The 23,587-nt window shown below is 39.5% G+C and overlaps 1 protein-coding gene across 12 annotated transcripts in view; it reads left to right on the plus strand.

The window, feature by feature from the left end:
* Nucleotides 1-23,587, plus strand: part of EYA1 (EYA transcriptional coactivator and phosphatase 1) — a 288,250-nt gene that overhangs the window by 237,745 nt on the left and 26,918 nt on the right. For all 12 annotated transcript variants that reach the window (XM_072951809.1, XM_072951808.1, XM_072951810.1 and 9 more), the window contains one exon: nucleotides 7,465-7,554. In XM_072951809.1, the coding sequence (XP_072807910.1) occupies nucleotides 7,465-7,554 (90 nt within the window). The remainder of the gene's footprint in view (nucleotides 1-7,464; nucleotides 7,555-23,587) is intronic.

Here is a 23,587-nt window from a genome sequence, read left to right on the forward strand (position 1 = left end):
AGCATAGTGACTGTCAGTTTTTATCAGCCAGAGTTTTGAGTTAGTGAACTAATGTGGTTAATTGATAGGTGAGCCTGCTGCTTGGCGGCTAACTTTAAAGGTAACTCCAACCTACACCTTGAGGCTGGGGTCTGGCCTTAGGCATTTTCTCTGTAGGTAATTTCCTTGTAAACCTCATTGCAAGAATAATAGTTAACAGAGCTTTGTGTACAATGTATATACAAAGTAACCTTGACTTGGAAGTCATCAATTATTTACATGAGGGACAGAATGCTGTGCTCACATCAGGGAGCTGAGGAACTGAATACCTTTCCCTGGTAACAGTCACACGACTCAGTCAGGGTTGCTATTAGTGAAAGAACTAATCCTAGAAGACCTCACTTTCCTTTCTTGTTACAGTAGCTGAAGTTGATATCCTTAAAGTACTCCCACAGATTTATCCTTTGACCCCACCACAAACAAGACCTCGCCAAATTATGATACTCATCAAATGCTAAAGTGTAGCATCATTTTGGGAGCACTGAAATTTTTCGGGATCTTTATATTGAAAGTACTAGATTTGGAATGTATCTCATTACTGTTTATTGCCATTAATCACTACTAGCCCTTTGTTGATAAACCTGGGTGGTGTCAAGATTTTGCCAAGACCTGTTCTCCTAAGTTATTCGTAAATTAACTGTTAAACAATGGATTTGGGCTGTGCTTAAGTACCTGTCACAAGATCTGACCCTTTAATGATTAAAGGGAATAAACTAACAGGCATCTATGTCCAACCCAAGGAGGTCACACTGATTGGCGATGCAAGCAATTAATTTTTTTTTAGAATACTTCGAGTTTTCTACTGAATTGATGCAGTACCTGGGTCCTATCTAAATGCCACCACCTCCCCCTCAGTTCCGAGATCTTCAGAGTATAGGGCAACACTACTGCTGGCTTCCTAGAGCTGGATCATCTCTCTTAGTGATAAGAAGCTTGGTTGGCATCTTTTGGGAGAACCGATGGCACTCCTCCTGGGAGTGGTCACACTGCATGTTCCCTGTTTAACATCACACACAAATCAACTTTGCTGATGACTGGGCTCTTAAAAACACAGTCACCTGAAAAATATTGGCATGAGGAATTTAGGGTTGCCCCTGTCTTTAAAAATCATGAACTTCGCATCCAGTTTGAATGCAGAATGTCAGTGCATCTTTTTGTAGTGGGGACATGGTGCCCCGCAGCTATTGTTGTAGTTTAGTGATAGTGGAAACACCACCACCACCACCGGCAGCGGTAGCAGAGCAGCTTAATACTTGCCAGGCACTGAGCTATGTTCGGAATTTTAAATATATGACCAATTTAATCTCTCAAATAAACCTGTTTTATTCCTATTTTACTAATGAAGCCCAGGAGTTAAGTAACTGAACCTGCCCATCACCCATCTAGTAAATAACAAAGTTAGAATTCCAATCTAGACTCTGACTGCAAAGCCTGCAGAATGACCACCATGAACTTGTGCACTTCCGGTGTCCTTCTACCGTGCATGCCTGCAGGCTAGGAGCACAATTATCTTAGAATAAACTCCTTCCATTTCTGTGACATGTAGCAAAAGAGAACCCCTGCTAATGCCTTGTGTTAGGATTAGTGTTAGATCTAGTTCAGTCAAGAGTTGCGCTGGATGGCATCCTTGTAAGCTCAGATCACAAGGAGTTTCATTATTTGTCATCCTAAGAGAATTCTTAGATGGAAGTGTGGAATCTGTGGCACAGCCCTGCAGTGACAACAATGTCTTCCTCTGGTGGTTGAGTCTTGGTGAGATCAAATTTCTGAATCGCTATGAATTGTGCTTACTGAAAAGCGCATTTGCAATGGCCCTTAAAGTTTATCAAATGCCCTAGCTCATCTGTAAAACAAAACAGGGCAACAACAGACCATATCCTAGTTTTCCAATGTTCAATACCCTCATGCATTTATAGGCACCCTTTTCTTTCATTACTTCACATCTGATTATAGAATTTCAACATGTGAATTCAAGACTGACATGAGTCTCCCTAGAGGATGAATTTAATGGCATTTCAACATTTCTATGCAGTAATTTTGTCTCGAATTTCTTTCTTCTTTTTAAAGCATTTTCATCACAAGAAGATTTAGTGTGCAGTGCTCAGGCTGAAAAAAAAATCAAGAAACAGTAAAAGAATGACTGCTGGCCAGGGATGATGCTGATAATTTGAATATAGGATGATGATAACTTTAATCCCTGTGGGCGGTTCTGTGTTCTAGAAACAGGAGTAAAAGATCTTGAGGCAATGGGGTAATTAAAGATCCCTGGATAGTGGTTGAAAGCAAAACAATTGTTTTAGGCCTGGGTCCACATTCAGCAGATTTCATTTATAGTTAATTTTTCTATATAATGTTGCTTTCTCTTCAATAAACATAACCATCTTTGACTTACGTGAAACAGCCCTGGGTAGTCCAGCATTGCAGTGAGTTCCTGCGCCTTATTTTCATGACTTTAAGCAGAATTTTGCACTTTAATATCGCATCAAAATAATTTAAGATCCGGGTTAAATTTCATGCCTGTCTGTGAGGTGTTGGATGCTGTCTGTCTTGTTTTAGTAAAAGAAACAGCTAACAGAATTTCTTTGGCATAAGAACTATAGAAAATTTACACTATATAGTAAATATACACTCTAGTAAATTTTTGTATTAAACAAGGACAAAAATAGAATTATATGACTGTATTCTCTCTATTTGAGACTCTTCACTGAACTATTCAATTTTCACCTGGGAACTAAACTGCAGAGCACATAAGAATATATTTTGCAAGATGTGGTAATGCATACCACTGACGAGTTTAAAAAATAGATAATTGTATGCTGATCTTATGCGAGTCTTAGCCACTGCATCAAATAGATAAGGCTTTGTAAGCAGCTATTCTAAAAATGGGCTGCTCTTTAATCAGGTACAAATTACAAATGAACAAGTTTAATACTATTTTATGGAGATAGAATGACTTTAGGAATCAAATGTCCATTTTTGCCTTAAGCTGATTGTCTGGTTTTTTTTTTTTTTTTTTTTTTTACTGACAACTGAACACTGACAACTAACTAAAGATCAAATTTAATAGTTTTTCTTCATTAGAATTATTTGAAGCACCCATTGTTTATTACTTTCATTCATTTACTCCTCCGCCAAACTTTGGGAAAGCCCTTGCGCCAGGCATTGTGCTCCGTCTCAAGGATGGAGAGATCAAGATACAGGAGTGTGGCTCTGCAATAGCATAGACAGGTGTGACACGTAGCAGCTGCCACGCCTGGCTGAGAGGAGTCAGGGAGGAGACTCTGGACTGATGGAGGTCAGTGGGAGAAGCCCTGTGCAGGGATGCAGGACGTGGGCGTGTGAGTTGCAGAGACTTCTATGTATTCATGTCAGAGGGAGACTGATCCAGTGAGTTATGCTACTGCACATACTTACAAAAAAAAATATGGGGCGGGGAAGAAAATGATGGTGAGTGTAAGGAAGGCATGGAATTGGAGATCCAAGTGGCAGGAGATTGTGATTGAGTTGATATGGAAGTAAAGAGAGGCTTTTTAGAAGAATGCCAAGACTTGGGGCCAGTAGGGTACCATTCTCCTGACGTAGGAAAACAGTAGGTTTCCAGGGAAATATGATGAATCCAAATTGCTGCCCATTGAGTTTCAGGTGCTCTGCATGGTATCAAGTACAACTGACCAGTAGTGATTATATATGGACCTACAAATGAGGTCTAAGATTTAATAGAGGGGAGTAGGGTGGCGGATGAAGACATGAGTGTGTTGTGGTCTGTGAGGCAGTATGAATAGGAATGGATGAAAACAGTCCTAGCGACCAACATCACTTAAGGGATAGGTGATGGATGATCAGATTCTAGGAAGATGCCCAGAAAAGATTGATGGTGTTATAGACATCAGGGAAGGAGAAATGTTAAGAAGAAATTAGACAGCAGTGGCAGACACCGCAGAGGAGTCAAGTTCAGAAAAGAATGGAAACATTTGGCAACAAGGTTTACTTAAAATGAAATGTTTCTTTGAAGTGGAGGCAAAGTTCTGAATAATTTTTCAAAAGTGATAATAGCAAAAAAATGGTGTTCTGAAAGCCACCATTTCACAGCTGCAGCTCTGGAATTTGTTACTGCAAAACACAAGAAGAGTAAGATTAAGCCATAGACATGGTGATTTTAATGTCTCACTTTGGGTCTAAAAAATATGTCTTTTCTTTCTCCGTCTAAATATGCCAAAAGAAGCCATCAAGCTGTGGCTAGTTTACTAGCTCTTCAGTTTTAGCTTCTGCAACATCTGACTTGTATCTGTGACCACAGTTGTCTGCCTACTATCCTGGCTAAGTCTCCTTTTAGTAAAACACGTAGGGTGAGATAGCTTTGCATGCTGACCGCTGTTAACCACCAGCAAATCACAGCATTGCTACAAGTCAGTTTTCCTGTCTCTGAAATCAAAAGTCAGCCTTCTCTAGAACCTCCTTTTCAAACTATAGACACACATTAGTGGGTGATGAAATGGAAAATGACAGCATACACTCCACACAGTGTGCAAAGCCTTGTTTTGCCAAACTCAGGTTTCAGCTATTTCAGTTCTGTGTGTGTGTTTGTGTCTGTGTCTGTGTGTGTGTGAAAGAGAGAGAGGAATGTTGCTAGATCATGGTGTAAAATATATTTTTTACCGTGGATTGTGGTTTAAAGATGTTTGACCAACATGGCGCTTGACTAGAATCCCTCTTCCAATTCTAAGAGTCTCTCATCCCAGTTAACTATCACACTGTTCTTTTGATTCAGTCAGTGTTTCCTGACAATGTCGTGGAGTGGCAGGTATGAAAACTATTAAGGAATGACAGCTATTAGCAAAAGAGAAAAACATTAGAAGGTAAATAAGGCCAACATCTGTGTTATATTTGACCACAAAACTGAACATGCTTTTAAAATTTATTACTATTCCGACTCACAAGTCATGACTGTAATTTATGAAGAAGAGTTAGAGTGTGGTACACATTAAAAAACAATGGAGTAATTCTTTTGAGGGTGGCATAAGTAAGCAACCATATCAGGGGGAAATAATCCTTTTTCAAAAGTAACGATATCATGGCACATAAATTACAGAATTGCCAACTAAATAAACGTGGTGAATCTCACTGCCTTGCCACATAAAAAGATTCATTGACATGGTTAGGAGACAAGTCAGTGTATTTTTATTGGCCTCAACTAGATGAAGTGCACACCTGAGTCAGGTGTTTTGTTTTAGAAACAGCTGTTTGAACTTCCCCTCCTGGTTAATTCTCCTCTAGGCTGTATTTGAGCATTTTTTTTTTCCAGCAGGCTTACTGATACTTAGAATTCTTGTGAGTGAGCAGTTTCCTATGAAACAAAGAGTCAATGGGAGTTTTTCTTTACTTACTTCTAAACTGTTTTTAATTCTTCTACAACCTACAGAATTTCATAGATTTTAGGTGGTATTAAGCAGGGACGATTTAACAAGGCACAGGAAATTTGAGGGACGTGTTTTCATTTGTCCCTCCCCACACAGTTCTTGGACATTCAGTTAACCCTGTGTTTTTATTTCCTGCCTGTACACTTACAAACCCTGGGGTATTTGCTTTTGCCCCTTTACCAGTCTAACCCCAGATTTTTGGCAATACTGTGTATTCCGCCTCCTTTCTACTGCCATTTGGCTGGCAGAGAAGGCTTCCGTGAGAGGGGAATTGAGGCCACATTGTTATCCTGCCATATCATCCCCAACCCTCCTCTGGTCCTTCTCAGGGACTCCTGCTAGATGCTGAGGGGGTGGTGGTGCTAGTGGGGTGGGCGGAGTGAGTGGGATGGGTGATGCAGTGATGGTGTTGACTCCGCCTCCCTGGCCACAGCTGATTGGCCTGTGGCTGGCACCCCACGAGTCCCCACCCCCATCCACCATCCCAGAACCCTGCTTTCTCAAAGGTGTATAAACATATGTGATTGTATCCAATTAGGACATGGAGGTTTTTTTTTTCCCTTATAGGAGAGCAGCGTAGTTGCCATCTAGCTATCTGATTTATTAGATGAGTAAACTGAGGCTCAATAAAATAAAGACACCAAAGTGGGAGAGCAAGGGTAGGGCCTGGCCTCTGGGCTTAGGGCTCTCCTTCTACCACTTGTTGCTACTTCCCACGGCCCATGAGAAGATGGGACTTGAGGTCATTACTCAAGGTCATGATGGACTTTAGATACGTGGAGGGTGGGGAGTAAGACACAAGCAAGTCCTGACCTTTGGAATGAAGACAATAGAAAAAAAAATGTACAAGGTTTATGTTGGACAGTGTCAGAAAGCAAGACTCTTTTATTTTCTCTGGGTTTTATGTTCTCCACTGTAAGACTCAAAGACTGGTGATACACAGAGTGCACTCCAGCCAGAAGGGTGACCTATGTGAAGGCATAATTTCTCTAAGTAAATGGTGATACACATACATGTAGGGTCCAAAGTTTTGCTGTGATAATAAAATATCAGAAATTATTGTTCTTTGGAAAAATCTAAAATGCCAGACAAGTGGAAGTTGATGTTGCTATTAGAATGCCAATAAAAACTTCAAAAACTCACATTACATTCCTGAATACATCCTCTCCAGAATTCTTCTTCTTCACTAATTATGCAGGATGTTCACCATGAACAGTGTTGCTTCCTGCGTTCAATTCATAATGAATACAGTAACACCATGACACAGTAGCACCTTGCCAGTATCTCCACATCCCCTGTCTCGGGGCCAGCAGGTATCATCAGGGTATGATGTGTGGGACAGACAGCGTTGGGTAGACACCACTGTGCATCTCAGAACGCTGCTCCCTCCCTCTGTGTTGTACTGGCTGTTTGATGGCTGGATAGTGTCACAAGGATGTCAAGATCACCTTCCCGAGCTGGACAGCAAGCTAGCTGGTCAGAGTGGCCAGCATTTCCTATTTTGAGTATGTTCAAAATTGGCAGGTAGTCTGAGCAAATAAACAGTAATGATAGTTATCATCTGGAGTAAAACTGGTATTTACCACCCTTCTGAAATGAATCAGCTCTGTGTCTGTTTTCTGATGTTTGTAGCAATGCTTTTAGATTGCTTGATGGATTGCGGCATAACATAAACAATGTCTTCCCGATTCACTGAATTTCTTGCTCCCGAAACAGACGTGAAGATGAGTTTTCTCTACTTTTTTGTTTAAGTAACCCTAGGTTTTATATTTTTGTAATTTTTTTTAAGCAGCGAGTTTTTCCTTCTTTATGCAAAGTACCAACAATATTAGGGGCACTCTTTAAATAAGTCACTGAAGTTTGCATCCAGAGTACACCACACAGTCGAAAAGCAGCCGGAGCCCAAGCCCTTTTGGCCTTTCCTGATGCAAACTCCTTCTTAGCGTGACACCCTCCTTCCTGTAACCTGAAGTACGCATGTTCCTGACCTGCAAAATTCTCCTTTCAGGATCCACCGACTTCAGTTTCCCTTGGACTACGAATGGAGGAAATGATCTTCAACTTGGCGGACACACATCTATTTTTTAATGACTTAGAGGTAAGTTCTAATTATTTCATATACTCTTTTTGCATGTTTGGAAATAGGTGATTGGTCTTAAAATGACAATGGGGTATAATTTTTTGAGTATATATAACTGAAATAATGAGATTATATGGTCATGTATTTTTGCCTTCATGGAATTTCTGTTTTGCTTTACTATGGCTGTTTCATTTTAAAGTTCTGGTCCACATGACCATTGATAAGGATTAAAAGTTGATGTCAAGAATCTTAAATGTTAAACCGTGTTGATTATCAGAAGCTACAGATTTCTCAGTTACATGATCACTGTTGAGATGGATTACCCTTAGAATCCACCAGGGTAAAACACAAGCAAGTCCTGACCTTTGGAATGAAGGCAGTGTGTTCAGAAGACAGTAGAAATCCAGAATTTGTGACCCTTGCTATGCTGTCCATGTTAGACTCTTATGATACTGGGTCAGATGCTTTTCTGTCTGGTTGGCCCAACTGGTTGTGTTTCAGTCAGGCGTCTGCTTTTTCGGTTGCCTTATGTCAAACTGCTGATGGTCTTGTTTGTCCATTATCATTCGAGCGGAAACTTTTGTAAGATGGCTGGTTAAATGTGTTACAGGTAATGACAAACATGCTGATCTTGATTAGAAGGAAGTTTTTTTTTTTTAATATCTCCATAATGAGAAAACTTGACTTATAACTTCTACATTCCACTCTCTTCTCAATAGAGATAGCTGTTTATTTAAACCCTGCTCTTAAGCAAGCTGGTGGAAGGGCTGCCAACAGGCATTAATCATCACGTTGTTGTTTTGCTAGATTTTATAAATGTATGTTATTTCAGACAGGAGAAGAATCTGAAAGATTCAATTAGAACTTTTACTGATCAAAGTTAATTGGCAGCAATTGGCCTTTAAATATTTCCTGATGTTTCCCTTTTCAAAATCAAGCAAAATGCACCTTACTTAATAGATGAGCTAAAATCATTTGAAAAAAGCCAGCGTGTCGCGGAACTGAAACGCAGTTTGTTCTCCATCTGTCCTGTATTTTGATTTCTTTTCGTCTGCAGTGAAACTACTCGCAGACGAATTGGCAACTTCCAGTGCAATAAAATTATTTAAATGTGCTTCATTTTTTCCCCATTCCTTAGTGAAATTTTATTTTTACACTTAGGGTAAAATACAAAAATGTTCTGCATTTTCAAGTGCTTGTTTTCTTTAAGGAGATTATATGTAAGGCATTACTATTTTTAAAGGTAGAATTAGTCCATATAAGTGACAAATTCAGAATTGCCTTTAGAAAAGCTTAATAATCATACTTACTTTGAAAAGCTGTTTCTGATTTATGGTTGTGATTCATTTCATAAGAGAACAGCACCAAAAAATTTCGTATTTCACTGGTACGTTAAAATTCCTTTCCCGTGTTTCCATTTGTTTCCAGTGACACAGACTGGGCGGATATTTTGTCTTGGGTACAACCTGGTTACTCTTATTGATGTTAATAAGTGTTAATAGCACCCATCAAGAAAAAATTAGTAGTAATTTTCTACTGTTTTTAAACTCTGCCTTCTTAAAGTGCCAGAGCTTCTCTGTACAGTGCCAGGACTGTGTGGTGGAAAGTGAGAACTTGGGCAAAGTAGTAACTTGGTATAATGTAGAGAGAAAAACTGCCTGCCTCCGTTTTGATGGGATACAGCCAGATTTTTATTTGTTTACTGACTTATTCAACACTGGACTATAAAGGGAGAAGATCTGAAATAAGAGTAAATAATTAAAGTTCTAGTGTAGATATGTAGAGAATGCAGTTTTTTCATAAGCCCAAATTTAAAACAACAACTAGGGATATCTGCATAGATATTGTGATATCAGATTCTATTCTTGGCATGAGGACTCTTTCTTATAACTAAAGTAGAAAAGAGAATGAAGGTCTAATTCAGCCAAATGTAAAAATCAATCACGGAAAATTATTTAAGCTTGTAACCATACAAAAGTTGATTTTTAAGCTATTTTATTTGAGAATAATATTAAGGTGTCAGCAAAAGGACAAATGAAAGGTTCACTTAGCCTCTGTCTTTGGAAATGGTTTACTTGCTCTATATTTTGCACAATATTTTAAAAATAAATTGGTTCGTAGACTTATTTAAATCTTTCATTTCATATTTTTGTAACTCAACAAGTCTCAGATTGGCCATAGCAAATGTTAGTTTCTTTCACGATAAAAAGTAAAGTTGTTTCCTGGTGAAAATAAATGTATGAGCGTAGTATTCTTTAGAAAACCAAAATTATCTCATCAGGCAAAAATGATGTGGTAATGCCTGATTTCACACTCCAATTAGCAATGTGCTGTGGTAAGGGACATAAATATTTTAATATATTTTAATTACATGTTTTTAGCATTTTAAGGTCTATAGTACATGTAATTTCAAGGAGATTAACAACCTATTGGTTAGCATGAAGTGTGATTTCTGAACTCTAATTGTTGACATTTGGCCTCATTTTTTTTTTTAAATCTTAACTTTTTGCCAGCCCCTCTGTATAATTTGGTTAGTTCACAGCTGTGGCTTAAAAGAGATTCTGAATAATGAAATACACTATGAGGAGCTTCCAGGGACAGCCCTTGTGTTATCAGAGTACTAAACTTCAAAGTCTTAAAGCTTAAAATGGTTTTAACGATATTATTTAGGAAATTTTGGATATGATTTTCGCAATTTAGAAATATCCTACTTGTGCTCTAAGACATAAAGAAGTGAACCATTTTTAGTTTTAAAAGTCCTATTTGTCATCTCGCGTGGTGATAGTTTTTAACAAAAGCAATCACAGTTTGAAGTAATTCTGTTGGCACTTCCGGAAAAAATAAATAAAAAGGAGAAAGCTTGGTTTTTTGAACCGTTAAAAATGTGTGACTGTTTGACTTGTGAAGGGAGATGTGTGACAGGAAGACACAATTATCAAAGGAAGTAATATTCCACACCCTCACCCTCACCCCCACCCACACCCCCAGAGGAGGGTTTAGACTAGAGGTCCTGGGTGCACTCCTGCCTTTCTTGTTTCCACGTCTGGCTATTCCCTGCATATCATTTTATCAAAAGATCTCCGTATGCAATCCAATGGTGCTTATATGGAAGTTATTTTTTTATGAATCACAGTACAACATTGGAGGCTTTTTTCAGGTTCTTTAGTAAAGTCTTCCTCTTTCTAACTTAATGGGGAAAGAGCTCTTTCTGTTGGATTTTTATTGAAAGGTAATCTGCAAGCAGAGGAAAGGCCTTCTGAATATGATAATGTTTCAATGTAACTTGCCGCTGGATCTCCTGATGGATGTTTAAAGGAAAATATTTCATCAAGATGGATATAAGTCTATTGAAAAATAAGGCGCACACTTATATTGAATTTTCTCTTTCCGTCTGGTGTTAATGTCATCTCACTGGCGTCGTGGTTACCATCCTAACCGGTGTTACCAACATGGTGGCCTCCAGGAGTCTGCTCTCAGGCCGCAGGGTCAGGGCTGGGAAGTATCAAGTGAAAAGCTGCCTTCAACTCTGTCCTTCACAATCCTAGTGCCTCGGTTAGTCGGGACAGACCAGAGGATTCTTTGGTGTCAGGCTTTACCACGTGAATATGCAGCCCTTTCTTGGGCCTTTGATATGGAGACTCCTGTCCCAGCTCTGATTTTTAAAAGCACATACTTTTTGTAGCTCCTCGTTTTCATATTTTCTATGCAGAAAATGTCTGAGACCAAAGGCTCTGGTCTCAGTAGACCGGGGTTTGATGAGTCAAAGGCCAAGGAAATAATCGTGTTGCGTCTTCGCCTCTAGTACCCAGAAATGTCAGAGAGTAAGTGTTCAGCCTGTTGCCCATCAAATTGGCGGAGACTTAAAATCAGTGATACGGGCTACTGTGTAGTAAGACGACACTTGTGTGCATTCCTGAGGAGGGTATAAATTAGTACAAGTTTTCAGAAAAGTAGCTTGATGACACGTATTCAGGACCCTAGTATTTTGATCCTATTACTCAGCAATTTCACTTTTAGCTTCTATTCCAAGAAAGGAGTTGTAAGCAGAGAACTGATACAATAGTAATAAACATTTATTGAACTTGTCCTCAGTGCTTTCCACGCATTATTCCACTTAGTGCTCTGGCATTTCTGTGACGGGAGCGCTGTTCTCTACACTTTACGGAATAGCCAAGAGATGCTTAGAGGGCCACACCGCTACTGAGCGGCAGGTTCAAGCTCAGGGCCAGTGCTTTCTAGGCCACGCACCCCATGCTGTTATCTCCTGCATGATGTCTTTTACCTCTAACGTGGAGAAATATTTCAAACGTCCTAAAATAGATTAATAGATTCATGATACATCCTCACTGAAAATTGTTTTAGGACTGCTTATTAAACGTAGGGAAAATAGTCTTGGTCCATGTCAAGTTTCAAAATAGGCTGAACAGTGTTTTTAATGTGATACAGTGTAGCTTTAATGTTAAAGTTTATGGTCCATAATCTGAAAGGCTACATATTGTGTGAGTCCAACCACTGGACATTCTGGAAAAGGCAAAACTGCGGATCTGCTGGCTGCCAGGGCTTAGGGATAGAGACAGATGAATTAGGTGGAACACAGAGGATTTTTAGGACAGTGAAACTATTGTGTATGATACTACAGTGGTGGATGCATGTCACTGTACATTTGTCCAAACCCATAGAACGTAGTACACTGAGAGTGAACCCTAACATAAACTACAATGTGTCAGTATCGTTTCACTGATTGTACCAAGTGCACCACTCTGGTGTGAGACATTGATAGTAGAAGGGGTTATATATGTATGGAAACAGCGGGTATGTAGGAAATCTCTATATTTTCTGGCCAATTTTGCTGTAAACCTAATATATCTTTAAAAAGTAAAGTTTATTAATTTTTTGTAAATTATGGCATATTAAAAAATTGGAGGGAAATATATTTTTAAAAGCTACCATTATGTAACTTCAAGTTTAAAACTATGCAGTCTCACTACTGTAATATAAAATAGGTAAACAAGGTCCTACTGTATAGCACAGGGAACTATATTCAATACCTTGTAATACCCTATATTATATAGGGTATTACATATATATATATATATATATACACACACATACACACAGTAGGAATCATATGAGGAATCATATGAGGAATGAGGCAAAAGTGAAACCCATGAGACCAATTAGGAGATGGTTGCTTTGGGCTGAGGCTGCGGCAGTTCCAAACATGGTGAGAAGTCGCAGAATTTACAGTATAATTTGGTAGAAGCACGGACAGAATCTGCTAATAGATCAGATGTGGGTTGACGAAATGAAAACAGGTAAGACTGACTGAGAGTTTGCACAGGGACCAGAGGTGGAGAGATGGGTGGTATGTGGAGAGGGAGCAACCGAAACAGAGAAGTCCTTGCCAGGCAAGAGAGGGTGGGATCCAGAAGCCAGGTTCCAGGGTTGGGCGTCAGTAGGAAGGCAGGCAGAAGCTCCGCGTACAGATGCAGGCAGGTGACTGGGTTCGGTAGCGGAAGAGGAGGCTTCCTCCCGGCAGAAATACCTACCGTACTGTGTTACAACTTTCTGCCTACTTTCCGTCCCCCACGAGGGAGCCCCTTGAGGGCAGGGACCATGACTTGTCCACTTGAAGCCTAAGCAGTTAACACCACATTTGGTCCACAGAAGGCTCTCCTATGTCTCTTTAATTTTTACCAAATGTTTTAAAGTTATAGTCTACAGTGAGTACTACTATTTTAATAATTTGCAAACACTCACTTTATAAAAGTAAATGACTAAATTCAGTCCTGAAAATAATTGAAATTGCCCAAGATGTTAAATTTTGATGTTATCCTTTTTCAAGTGGTATTTTCAAAATCCTTAGTGCCAAAACACAATTCAAGAGGTATGATATAAAATGATACACAGTGTAGGTCCAGTTTTAAGTTTGGAAAAAATAAAAAGTATATCCATCCAAAAGAAGGTAAAAGATTTTCCACATTAAAAATGTTATGAAACATAATTTCTATAATAAGAAAGGGATTTATCTCTGAGGGCGGGATAACACTATCATGAACTAAACTAAATTTTCTTTATATTTTTATTTTCTATAGTTAATAATTCTTATAATTAGAAAATTGTTGAATAATCATGACTCAGCTGTTCCAACTGGACTGAAAGCTCTCTATTTATGTGATGTGTTCTCTTACAGTTCTAGGGGTACCAGAGGTTGAATTCACAAATTCGTTTATTCTTAAAGGACCCCTCTGTGCCTCAGTTTCTTAGCTGTAAAATTGGATGATGAGGGTACCCACCTCCTAGTGTCAGTGTGAGGATTCCATCCATGACTACCTGTTCGGTGCATAGAACGAGCCCCGGCACACAGAAGCAGTAAGAGAGTCTGATCTGCTGTTGTGGTTTATGGAGTATCTTTGATGCAACACACTGGACAGTAGGCCTGTTGGGGAGGGAGGGGGGTGACTTAGGGAATGAAGGGCGAGACAACGAGTGGTTTGCTGCCAAAATTTCTGTGTAGAATTCCAACAGAAATCATACCAGAAAAACGACACCAGCAAAAGCTCTGCCAGTGTTCAGTTGGCAAATGCGAGTAGTTGCAGACACATCACAGAGCGCTCCTCTCCTTTCCTTGTTCACATCTTCCTCCCACCCCCGGCTCCACAAGGGGAGGTTTGCTTTCAGCAGTTAAATAGCTGCTGTACCTGCTTCCATCACCCCGTGCCGTGCTGTCCTTTCGTAGAAAACGAGGATGCTGGCTTCGTGTGGAAAGGACACGTGTGCCTTCGGTTGTGCTGGTCTGTTTTCCTTCCCTCGTCCTCGTCCAGCCTTGCGTGTGGAAGGATGGCTTGTGGAGCTCGCTGGCGGTGTCTGCAGCAGGGGACAGAGACTTGCCGTGTGGGAGGTGACGTTGGGGGGGTGGGCAGCAGGCTTTAGGCAAGCTCTTCTCACGTCAGTCCAAAGCACTGACTTCGATTCTTTGTCAACACTGTGAAGTCAGTCTTACCTCCAGTTGAAGTGATTTTTGCCCAAAGCCACTTGGTTAGGTGATAGTAAAGCTAAGGTGGGAACAGGGGTTTCCTCTTCCAAATATCACTGCACAAACCTCTCCAGCTGGGTCCCGTGACCTGGCTGTTTCTATAAAGGAAGTAGCAGCATCTCGGTGCCGTCACGCGCTGCTGTAATACAGCAGACCCAGTAATGGAACACGTTTCCTCTGGTGTATTATCCGTTAGCTTTGTTTCTCACTGCGACTTACAAACAGTGGTTGCTCAAGCAGCCTAAAATCTGTTTTGGGAATGTTTGGAGATAGGTGGATAGGTAGATAGGCTGTCAGATAGATGACAGACACGTGCACATGTCATTGTTGAGTAGACAAAAATATTATTTTAGCTGCCTCTATCTACATAACAGAGAAAAAACTACAGTGCTATAAATGCACTCCTACTCACTCCGTTCTGGACACTCTGCTTGGCACTGAGGAGAAGAGATGAAACATGATCACCACCCTCAAAGAGCCAAGATGGGAGGTGGAGACAGAAAAGCAAAAGAACAGCTATATTGCAGTGTATTTCCACAGTGATGGAGACACCTGAGGACATTGGTATGGTCCAAAGGCAGGATGGCTAACCCAGCCTGGGGGGAGAGGTGGCAGGGCTGCGAGGGCAGGAGAAATGCTCCCCCCAGATGTCACCTTGGCATGAGAGAGCATGGCATTTAGGAACAGAGTTTGAGTAGACAGAAAGCACAGAGCCCCTGCAGAGCAGTTGTGAGGTAAGAGGACAGAAAGGGAGTCAAGAGCCTGATCGTGAAAGGCTTTGCACCCTCTGCTAAGGAGGTTGAATGTCATATTGAATGCCAAGGGTAACCATTAAAGGATATTTGGCGTTGCTATGGAGATGAATTGTAGCAGGAAGTCACAGGTGTCAGCAGGTGAGACGTCACCAGGGTTTTGTATGGTTGTGGGAACAGTATGGGGGCAGATGGGAAAGCTCTTAAGAAAGTCATCTGGAGAGGAAGGGGGATGATATCCAATGCAGCGAACTGAGACGTTAGAATCTTAGTTTCTGGCTTGGGCAGTAAGGTAGAGCTAGAAAACCCGGGACACTTAGCTGGCTTTGGAAGGAAGATGCTGAATTTGGTTTTCTGCTGTTGAGCTTGAAGTTTTTTGAGCAGCAGGCGGACTCCAGCAGTGCAGCAGGTCTGAAGCTCAGCAGCGGGAGTTTGAAGTCATCACCCATGAAATTGGTTACGGTTTCCCAGGAAGAACATATTGAATGAACAAGAAAAGCTCTCTTGTAGCAGGGGTCCCTGTGTGAGATTTTTGTTTGGAAACACCAAATCTCAAAGTATATTGAAGATCCCTGATTCAGAAAATGAAATAACGTATGAAAAGCAAAGTGGTCATTCTAGCACGCTGATAATTCACATGCCCATGAATGTATCTTCCTGGTTGTACCCTAGTCTCTTACGATGTTTTTTATTGAGGCTTAATTGATGTACATTATTATGTAAGTTTCAGGTGTGCAACAGAGTGAGTCACAGTTTTTAAAGGTGATATCCCATGTATGGTTATTATAAAATATTGGCTTTGTTCTGTGAATGAAGTAGCTGGGAGACCACATGGTCTGAGGAAAGAGTGAATGCCTGAGATATGCAGCGACCTGAGTTCGAGCCTCGCTTACGACTCATGTGTGACCTTGACATACCAACCCTGGCGGGTTTCAGAGATGGCCCCGGGGTGTGGTGCAGTCAGGAGATAAGGTTATTGGGGGCCCCCGCCCAGTCCCCGGCACAAGGTGGGCCTCAGTATACCGGATGCCTTCCCATCTTGCTGAATAGAAGTGTCGCTTCAGTTTTCACATAATCGGCTGGGTGGCTGTCAGTTTATTTAAAAATCCTGAGAAGCTAACCTGTTGGAGTCACATATGACAGCCTTTTTGTTTAGATTCTTGATTTTGACAGGTGCTCACTAATCTTCAACCTAGGAGAGAGTCACTACTTTCTAAAGCCAGATTTTCCTCGGTTACCTTCATAGGAAGTTTGCTCAGTCGAGAAAGAATTTTTTTTTTTTCCTCAAATTGACTAGTGCAAGAGAAAGCCTGTAACTTCAGCTTCCCCAAAATGTGTTTCTGTGGCAGTCCCTGGAGTTTTCTCCCGTTTCGGGCAGTTACAATGGAGCCTCTATCTGGGCTCAGCCAGTCCAGTATGCGAACAGCATTTCTAAGGAAACGCTTTCCAAAGCCTGGATTCTTCTTGCGGCTAATTGCGTGCTACGCCTTTGTAAAGCAGGTAGAGGGCCGAGGCCAGCAGAGAAGACGCTGGTTTTTGATCGACATTATTTTGTGATTTTTGTTTGCCTCTTCGGAAATAATGGACTAGGAATCATCTTTGGGTTTTGATGTTATGTCCAAAAGTTATAAGTTAAATCTCAAGATGGCACCCCTTTTCGTTGGTGGGCACTGTTTTAAACACGTGTTCATGTAGTCCTACTGGACTTGCAGATAAGATGTTTGTACTAAGCAAAAATAAGTAGCTTAGAAAATTAAGTGCTGAAAGGTAGTTTTTAGCATGTGTGTAGTAAGAAGGTGTAGAGGTGAGGTGAAATAATATTTTCTCTTTTTAAAATAGTAATTATAATCTTTACTTTCTTTAACATATAAGGGACATTACTTAAATTCTAAACGGCAAAAACGAATAATTCACTGTACTTACAACCATGTACCTATTGAAATGGTCGTGAGCCAAGTCACCCCATAACTGATGAAGGCCTTAAGGAAATTGATAAGGGCTTCCCAAAATCCAAGAGAAAATTTAAAACTTTATATATGAGTTAAGAAACATGAATTTTGTGAAACTTTTTAAGAGTGATAGTAAACAAGATGAAGCTATTCTTATTCTCAAGGACCTTAAAATCATGTAAGCTCAGAGTAAGGAGGAGTGCTCAGAAAGATGAGGGGACGTTGAAACTGCCACAAAGGATTAACAGGAATCAACAGAGCTGTGTGGGGTGGGCCTTAGAGAAGAGTGTTCTAAGCAGAAGGTAAATAGTGAACAAGGCTCCGAGATCTGGGTGATTAAAAATGTCAGTGAAGGGAAGTATTAACATAGCCTAAGGAGATAAATGAATCTCATGAATCCAAGCGTGTTCATCACCACAGTCATTCACTTAAACATTTATTAAGCAGTGACTGTGCTGTGTACAAAGATGCTTAAAATGTTAATAAATAAAAAACTAATAAATTAAAGGTCAATTATTTTAGATGCTTAAAATAGAATTGTAAGGAAGGTTGACAGTTGTTGCCCTACTTAATAGTCCAAGAAAATATTGGAGACCATCAGTCATTGCTCGGTTAAAAGAAATATGAGACATGCATAATGTGGAATAGTATACAGCAATTTAAAAGGTAATATAGATGACTCATTGATATAAAAAGATCTTTATTACATATTATTGCTACAAAACATGGATCTAGTTTGTCCTGCTTTTTTGGTTTGCATCCCCTACTAAAATTTAAACTCTATAAAAACCAGGAGGAACTTTGGTTAATTAGGTGAGTGAATAGGACTAGGAAGGATGACAAAAGAATTTTAACAGTGGTTACTTCTGAGGGGTGGAATTGAAGGTTATTTCTTTTATGTATTTTTGTTTTGCATGAATTCTCTACATGAGTATGTATCATTTTATACTCAGACAAAATAATAGATTTATTTTCATAAAACTACTCACTTTTTAACCCTGTGTCAACAAAATGCAATCATGTTAGCAGTTAGTTTCTGCTTGGGTCATCCATCTTTTCACATGCAATTCTGTCAGTCCCACAATCTGGAACTTTCCATTCAGTATCCTCCATGTGCTGGGTCCACATAGAAAAGGAAGAGGCAGATCTAGGGTCCTATTTAGAAGATGAATAGAGAGAAAAGTTCTCTCTTCCTTCAAAGAATGTGTTACGTGGTGGGATGCACTGAAGTCATCTGTGTAAGTCTTCATTTCCCTGTCCATCAAATGTAGAGTTTAAGGGAGGATTGGAAATAGCATGTAATACAAGTGCCTGACACGGAGTAGGCTCTTAGTCAATGTTGCTTCTGTTATTCAGACAGTGAGTTCCAGAGCAGACATCAGGGTTGGAAAAAAAGAACCCAATAAAAGCTTGAAAGAGAAATGTTGCCTTGACAGGAGAGGGAAGAGAGTGAAGGTCTTCCAGCCAGCAATAGACACAGCGTTGTCTTGTGAAAGAGGGGAGTGGAGTGAAGGCCAGGCTGATGGAGACCAGCCAGCCAGGAGCACGTGATCCTTGTGATGGGCAGTGAGGGATTCCCACTGGATGGGCAAAGTGAAGGCTCATTCTAGAAGCCCGTTCGCATTGGAATGTACTCAATGTTTCCAATTTAATTTTTCCAAAGCATCTATTGATCACCTCCTGGTTAAAAGGCAGAAACAGATAGACAGAAATAGAAGTGAAATGTATTACCTGCTCCCAAGAAGAGAATCCTTCCCAGTGGAAATTGTATTTCCTGGGAGAGCAAAACCTACTTTGAGAAAACTGTATTTGACAGTGATTAACGCATCGGCTGGGTTGCAAGGAGAAACCCTAGAAGCACGAGGAATCCCACGTTCTGTTCCCATAGCTTTGCAAGAATTCTAGTTCTTTCCCTGAGAGAAAATCACCGTGACATTCACTTGTCCCCTCTCTCTGCAGCCCCTCCCTGTGTTCACGAAGCCTTCCTGGCAATATCTGCTTCTCATTTATGTTTGTATGCTCAGCGCCTGGTCTGTAAATAGGTGGTCAGGCATCCTTAGTTGAATACGTGACATAACAAAGGAAAGGATACAGGATGCGCACCCTGTGTGTTTTCTAAAGGTATTTCCACAGCTGATACACAACACAGATAATGTTAATGCTTATTAGTGGTGTATCTTCTAGTATTTTCCTGAATAATATATGAACTACCAAAACATATTATTGGTTGCTTGAAATGGTTAATTCACGGGGAAAGGGGTCGCGGTGGTTTTCTAAGGAGTGAGAATGAGTATGAACAGAATATTTCCTTAGTCTTCCTCTCAGGCACCCACTCGCCCCCGCTTCCCTATTGACCCCCAGAGGTTTGGGGCGCACCAGAGCTGCCCTTCGGGGGGAAATTTATCAGATAGGACAGTTCACACCAAAGTAGTGGAGCTTAAGTAATGTACCCTTACCTGAATTCTTTGTCTTATAAAAGAAGATTTAAAAGGGATGACTTCGGGGGTGGAATTTCAGACCCACCGATACTTGGAAGAGAAGAGAGAGCGTTTTAAGTAAGAAAGTGCCCCCTCAGAGGTCCTCACTCCCCCACAAGGGGCTGACAGTGAGGGAAGGTGATGATGGAACCTTCCTGAAGCTCACAGGGAACCTATTCTTTTTTAAAGTGCCCGTGTCCGGTTCTGCATACTTTTCTCTCTGGAGTCAGCAATAATTATACGGCAGAGGAAATCGGCTTGGGGAATTTTTATTAACTTGTTAACTAAACATGTTATTCTGAGCTACACATTCTTTTATACAAAATTGAGTATTTATGACCACTGTCAAGTCATCTGGCTGTATAAGTTAACTAAAATTAATTAATTGATCTCTTTTAAACTTTCAAATTTCACTCCCTACCCTTACAAAAAAAAGAGCCACTTACAAAAACCAATTATGTTGAAATATTTCTTTAAAAATTGTATTGATGTATGGTTGGCAGTTCAAAAAAGATGAATCAATAAGATATGGTAATATACTGGAACTTTTGTTGCAAATATTGAATTTTAGAGTGTAAAATTGTTTCAGAAAAAAAGGTCCCTTAAAATAGGACCTATTTAATATTACAGATTTAATTCCTTGGTTTGTATGGGATCAAAATGGAAATGTTCTGTGTAAATTTAAATGTCTAGCTAAACGCTCTGTTTATAAATTAGTATGTGATTCATTTTCTTCAAATGGCAATGAGGGTTAAAAGAAAATGATGGCAGAAAAGGATAAAAGGTTTCCTGGTTTGGGTATGTTTCTGTGCTTTGGGGCAGCAGGTTGGCAATAAAAAGAATGATTTTTACGAGAATGTGATTATTCACAGCAAGGCTAGAGTTGGTGTCACTATGAAAAATTCTTCTCTGGTAGATACTCTCAGCAGGAATAACAGATCTAAAAGAAAGGGAACAGGAGTTACAAAGAACACTGTGGCCAGTGACAAATTACGTTTGCAAAATAATGGGCAAACCCTTGGAAAACTGAGAAATCAGTTCAGTAGTAAATCAAAGGCTTATTCTTAAGAGTAGTTCTGACTTGACATTCAAAAGAATAACATTTGTTTAGATATGTGCTGAGTTTCCTTTTTTTTAAGATTCTGAATTATTATTTTGTACATTGTCAGCCTTTAATCTTTTGTCTTACTATTTTATTTTAAATTCGGTGACACAATTAAAATACGTCTGACATTTTAATGAATAACTGTATAATATAATTTGACACGTTATCAAACATTAATGCACTGCCCTATTTTGTATTTAAAGTTATGCAACATTTTCACTGATATCTGTGCAAATTTGTAAAATGCCATATCTTCTTACAGTAGCTGAATTATAAGTGAAGTTATGTACTTGGGCTGAAGCTTTTTGTGTATAATACCATGTGGCAGGGGTATAGAATGCCCTGAAATATATTGTGCTATTGCACGAAATATAACTTAATAAAAGACAAATCTGGTAGCATTAGATACTAGGGATTCACTGCATACCTTTTCATTCACTGGGTACTTCTTATTCATTGTATTTTTTTTTTAATTCACTGCATTGTTTTAAAAGTAAATTGTGTTGATATTCGATCGGATATAACATCTGCCATAATTATCAATTAAATAAATCTGTTACTTTTACAGACATAGTGTTGAACAATTTCAAATCAGCCCATTCTATTCTAAAAACTTACTTTCAATTCTTTCTGGCTTTCATTAATAAGCGTTTCTTTTTCTCGCCCTTAAGTTGAGAGTGTAAATAAAGACAGATGTATTCATATAACCATGTAAATGAAGGTATTTATGGTTAGAAAAAAGGAACTCCAAGGAGAGAGAAACTAGTATTTTTTTATTAACACTGTACCACTCACTAAGAAGGAACTATCTTAGTGTAATTTCTTTCAGATTCTTTGAGCGACATGGTACAGTGGTGTTCTCATGACATCTTACTTTTAATGAGTGCATTTTAAAAGGAATAAATATTATAAGAAAATATTAAGAGTTTTAAATCTTGTTTTCATCTTTAATTATTATAAGAAGCTTGACAGTCCTATAAATTTTTTATTTAGTGATCTTAAATATTACTACAATTTTGAACATGTACCAAAACATAGCTTAAGCACTCTAACTTTTGCCTTATTATGCCATCTTCAGGTACCTTCAATAAAGATTTTATTCTCTAAATATTTTATGAATATTCATCTACACAGAATCAGATTGAAAGAGCTAATTAATATCTTACCTTTGTTGAAACTGCTGTAATTCAAACTTGGGTTTTGAATACAGGTACCTAGATTTTCTAGCTAACGTAAACATGATTCTAGTAAAATATCTCTTGCGTTTAGATAATTCCTACAGGTTATTATAACTTTAAATATATTAAAATACTTTTTTTCTAAGTAAGAAACAATAATTAGAAACAGCATATGTCTCCACACGTTGCATCTTATTACCAAATCTCAAAAATAGATGTTAAAATTCTCTCATCAGTTTCTGAGATTTGAGAGTCTGTTTTAATTTTATTTTTCCTAGTAGTTTATAGTCGTGTCGTCTGATTCCTATTTAAATAGATAGGGATATTTAAATATTGACTTATAACACACATTGGCACCAATGCTGTGCTGAGTAGATAGTTTCAAAGTGGGGATTTAAAGATAAATTTGCCCAAGTATATTTTAATTCCTTAACTTGTGTTTCTCAAACTGTCAAACAGAATGAGGCAGATTTCAAAAACTCTCTTTGTTCTCGATCTCCTGTGCCTTAGCCATGGGTAATCTGCACCCTTTCTTTTGCAAGGAAGCATTGGCGGTGGGAAAGCAAGGGTGACCAGGTGCGCCCCGGACAGGCATGACGGGACCTGCTTCCTCCAAGCGCTAGAGTCTTGGGGCTGCGACCCACACACCCCTCCTTCCGGGTGGCCCACGCCATAGGCTTGTCGCCAGTCCAACAAGACGGTCACAGGGGCACAGCAGGGCTGTGGGTCTTCCCTGCATCCATCTGAAAGTGCAGTGAGGGTTTTGACACACCTTTAGAAAGTACCCTGCAAGCGTATTATTCCCCATCACTAAGTATAAACACACAGCACGTTGACTAGACAGCCTCCTTTTTACAGAGCGAAACAGGCAAGTAAAACCGTGGTTTCTGCGAATTTACTACCTCATGGACAGACTTTTTTTTCATTGAAATATAGTTGATTTACAATGTTGTATTAGTTTCAGGTGTACAGCAGTGATTCAGTTATTTATATTATATATGTTTTTTTCAGATTCTTTTCCGTTATAGGTAATTACAAGATACTGAATATAGTTCTCTGTGCTACACAGTGCGCACAGAAATTCTTAACCACAGAGATCGACGCACTGAATCTAATTGTCAGCGAATTAGAAGCAGGATTCTGCACCTCTTTCCCACCAGTTAGCTTGTTTGACCACTCCTTCCCCTACTAGAACTTCTGAATCACAGAGATTCTCTGGGGATGACCCATTTCCCCTTGTTTTTCCAGTGAAGTTATACAAATATCTAGGCAGTCAGGAGTTATTTCCAAAAGCTGCCATGGAAATCACTGCCTTAAAACCTCTGTCACTCAAACACTGGACACCCTGTGATGCCTTCTGTACAATGTAGATTTTCTCTGAGAAAGAGGGTAGTGTGGGCAGATCCACAGCGGGATGCTTCTCTCTCTCTCTTTTTTTTTCCTTTTTCTTTTTAAAGTGCTGCTATCAAAACAAAGCTTTGTGTGGATTGTCTCTAACGTACTGGAAATACTCCTGTCTAATTAAACATTTTCATATTTAGGGCTAAAAGGAAA

This window comes from Vicugna pacos, chromosome 29 (genome assembly GCF_048564905.1).
Source record: "Vicugna pacos chromosome 29, VicPac4, whole genome shotgun sequence".
Lineage (NCBI taxonomy): Eukaryota > Metazoa > Chordata > Mammalia > Artiodactyla > Camelidae > Vicugna > Vicugna pacos.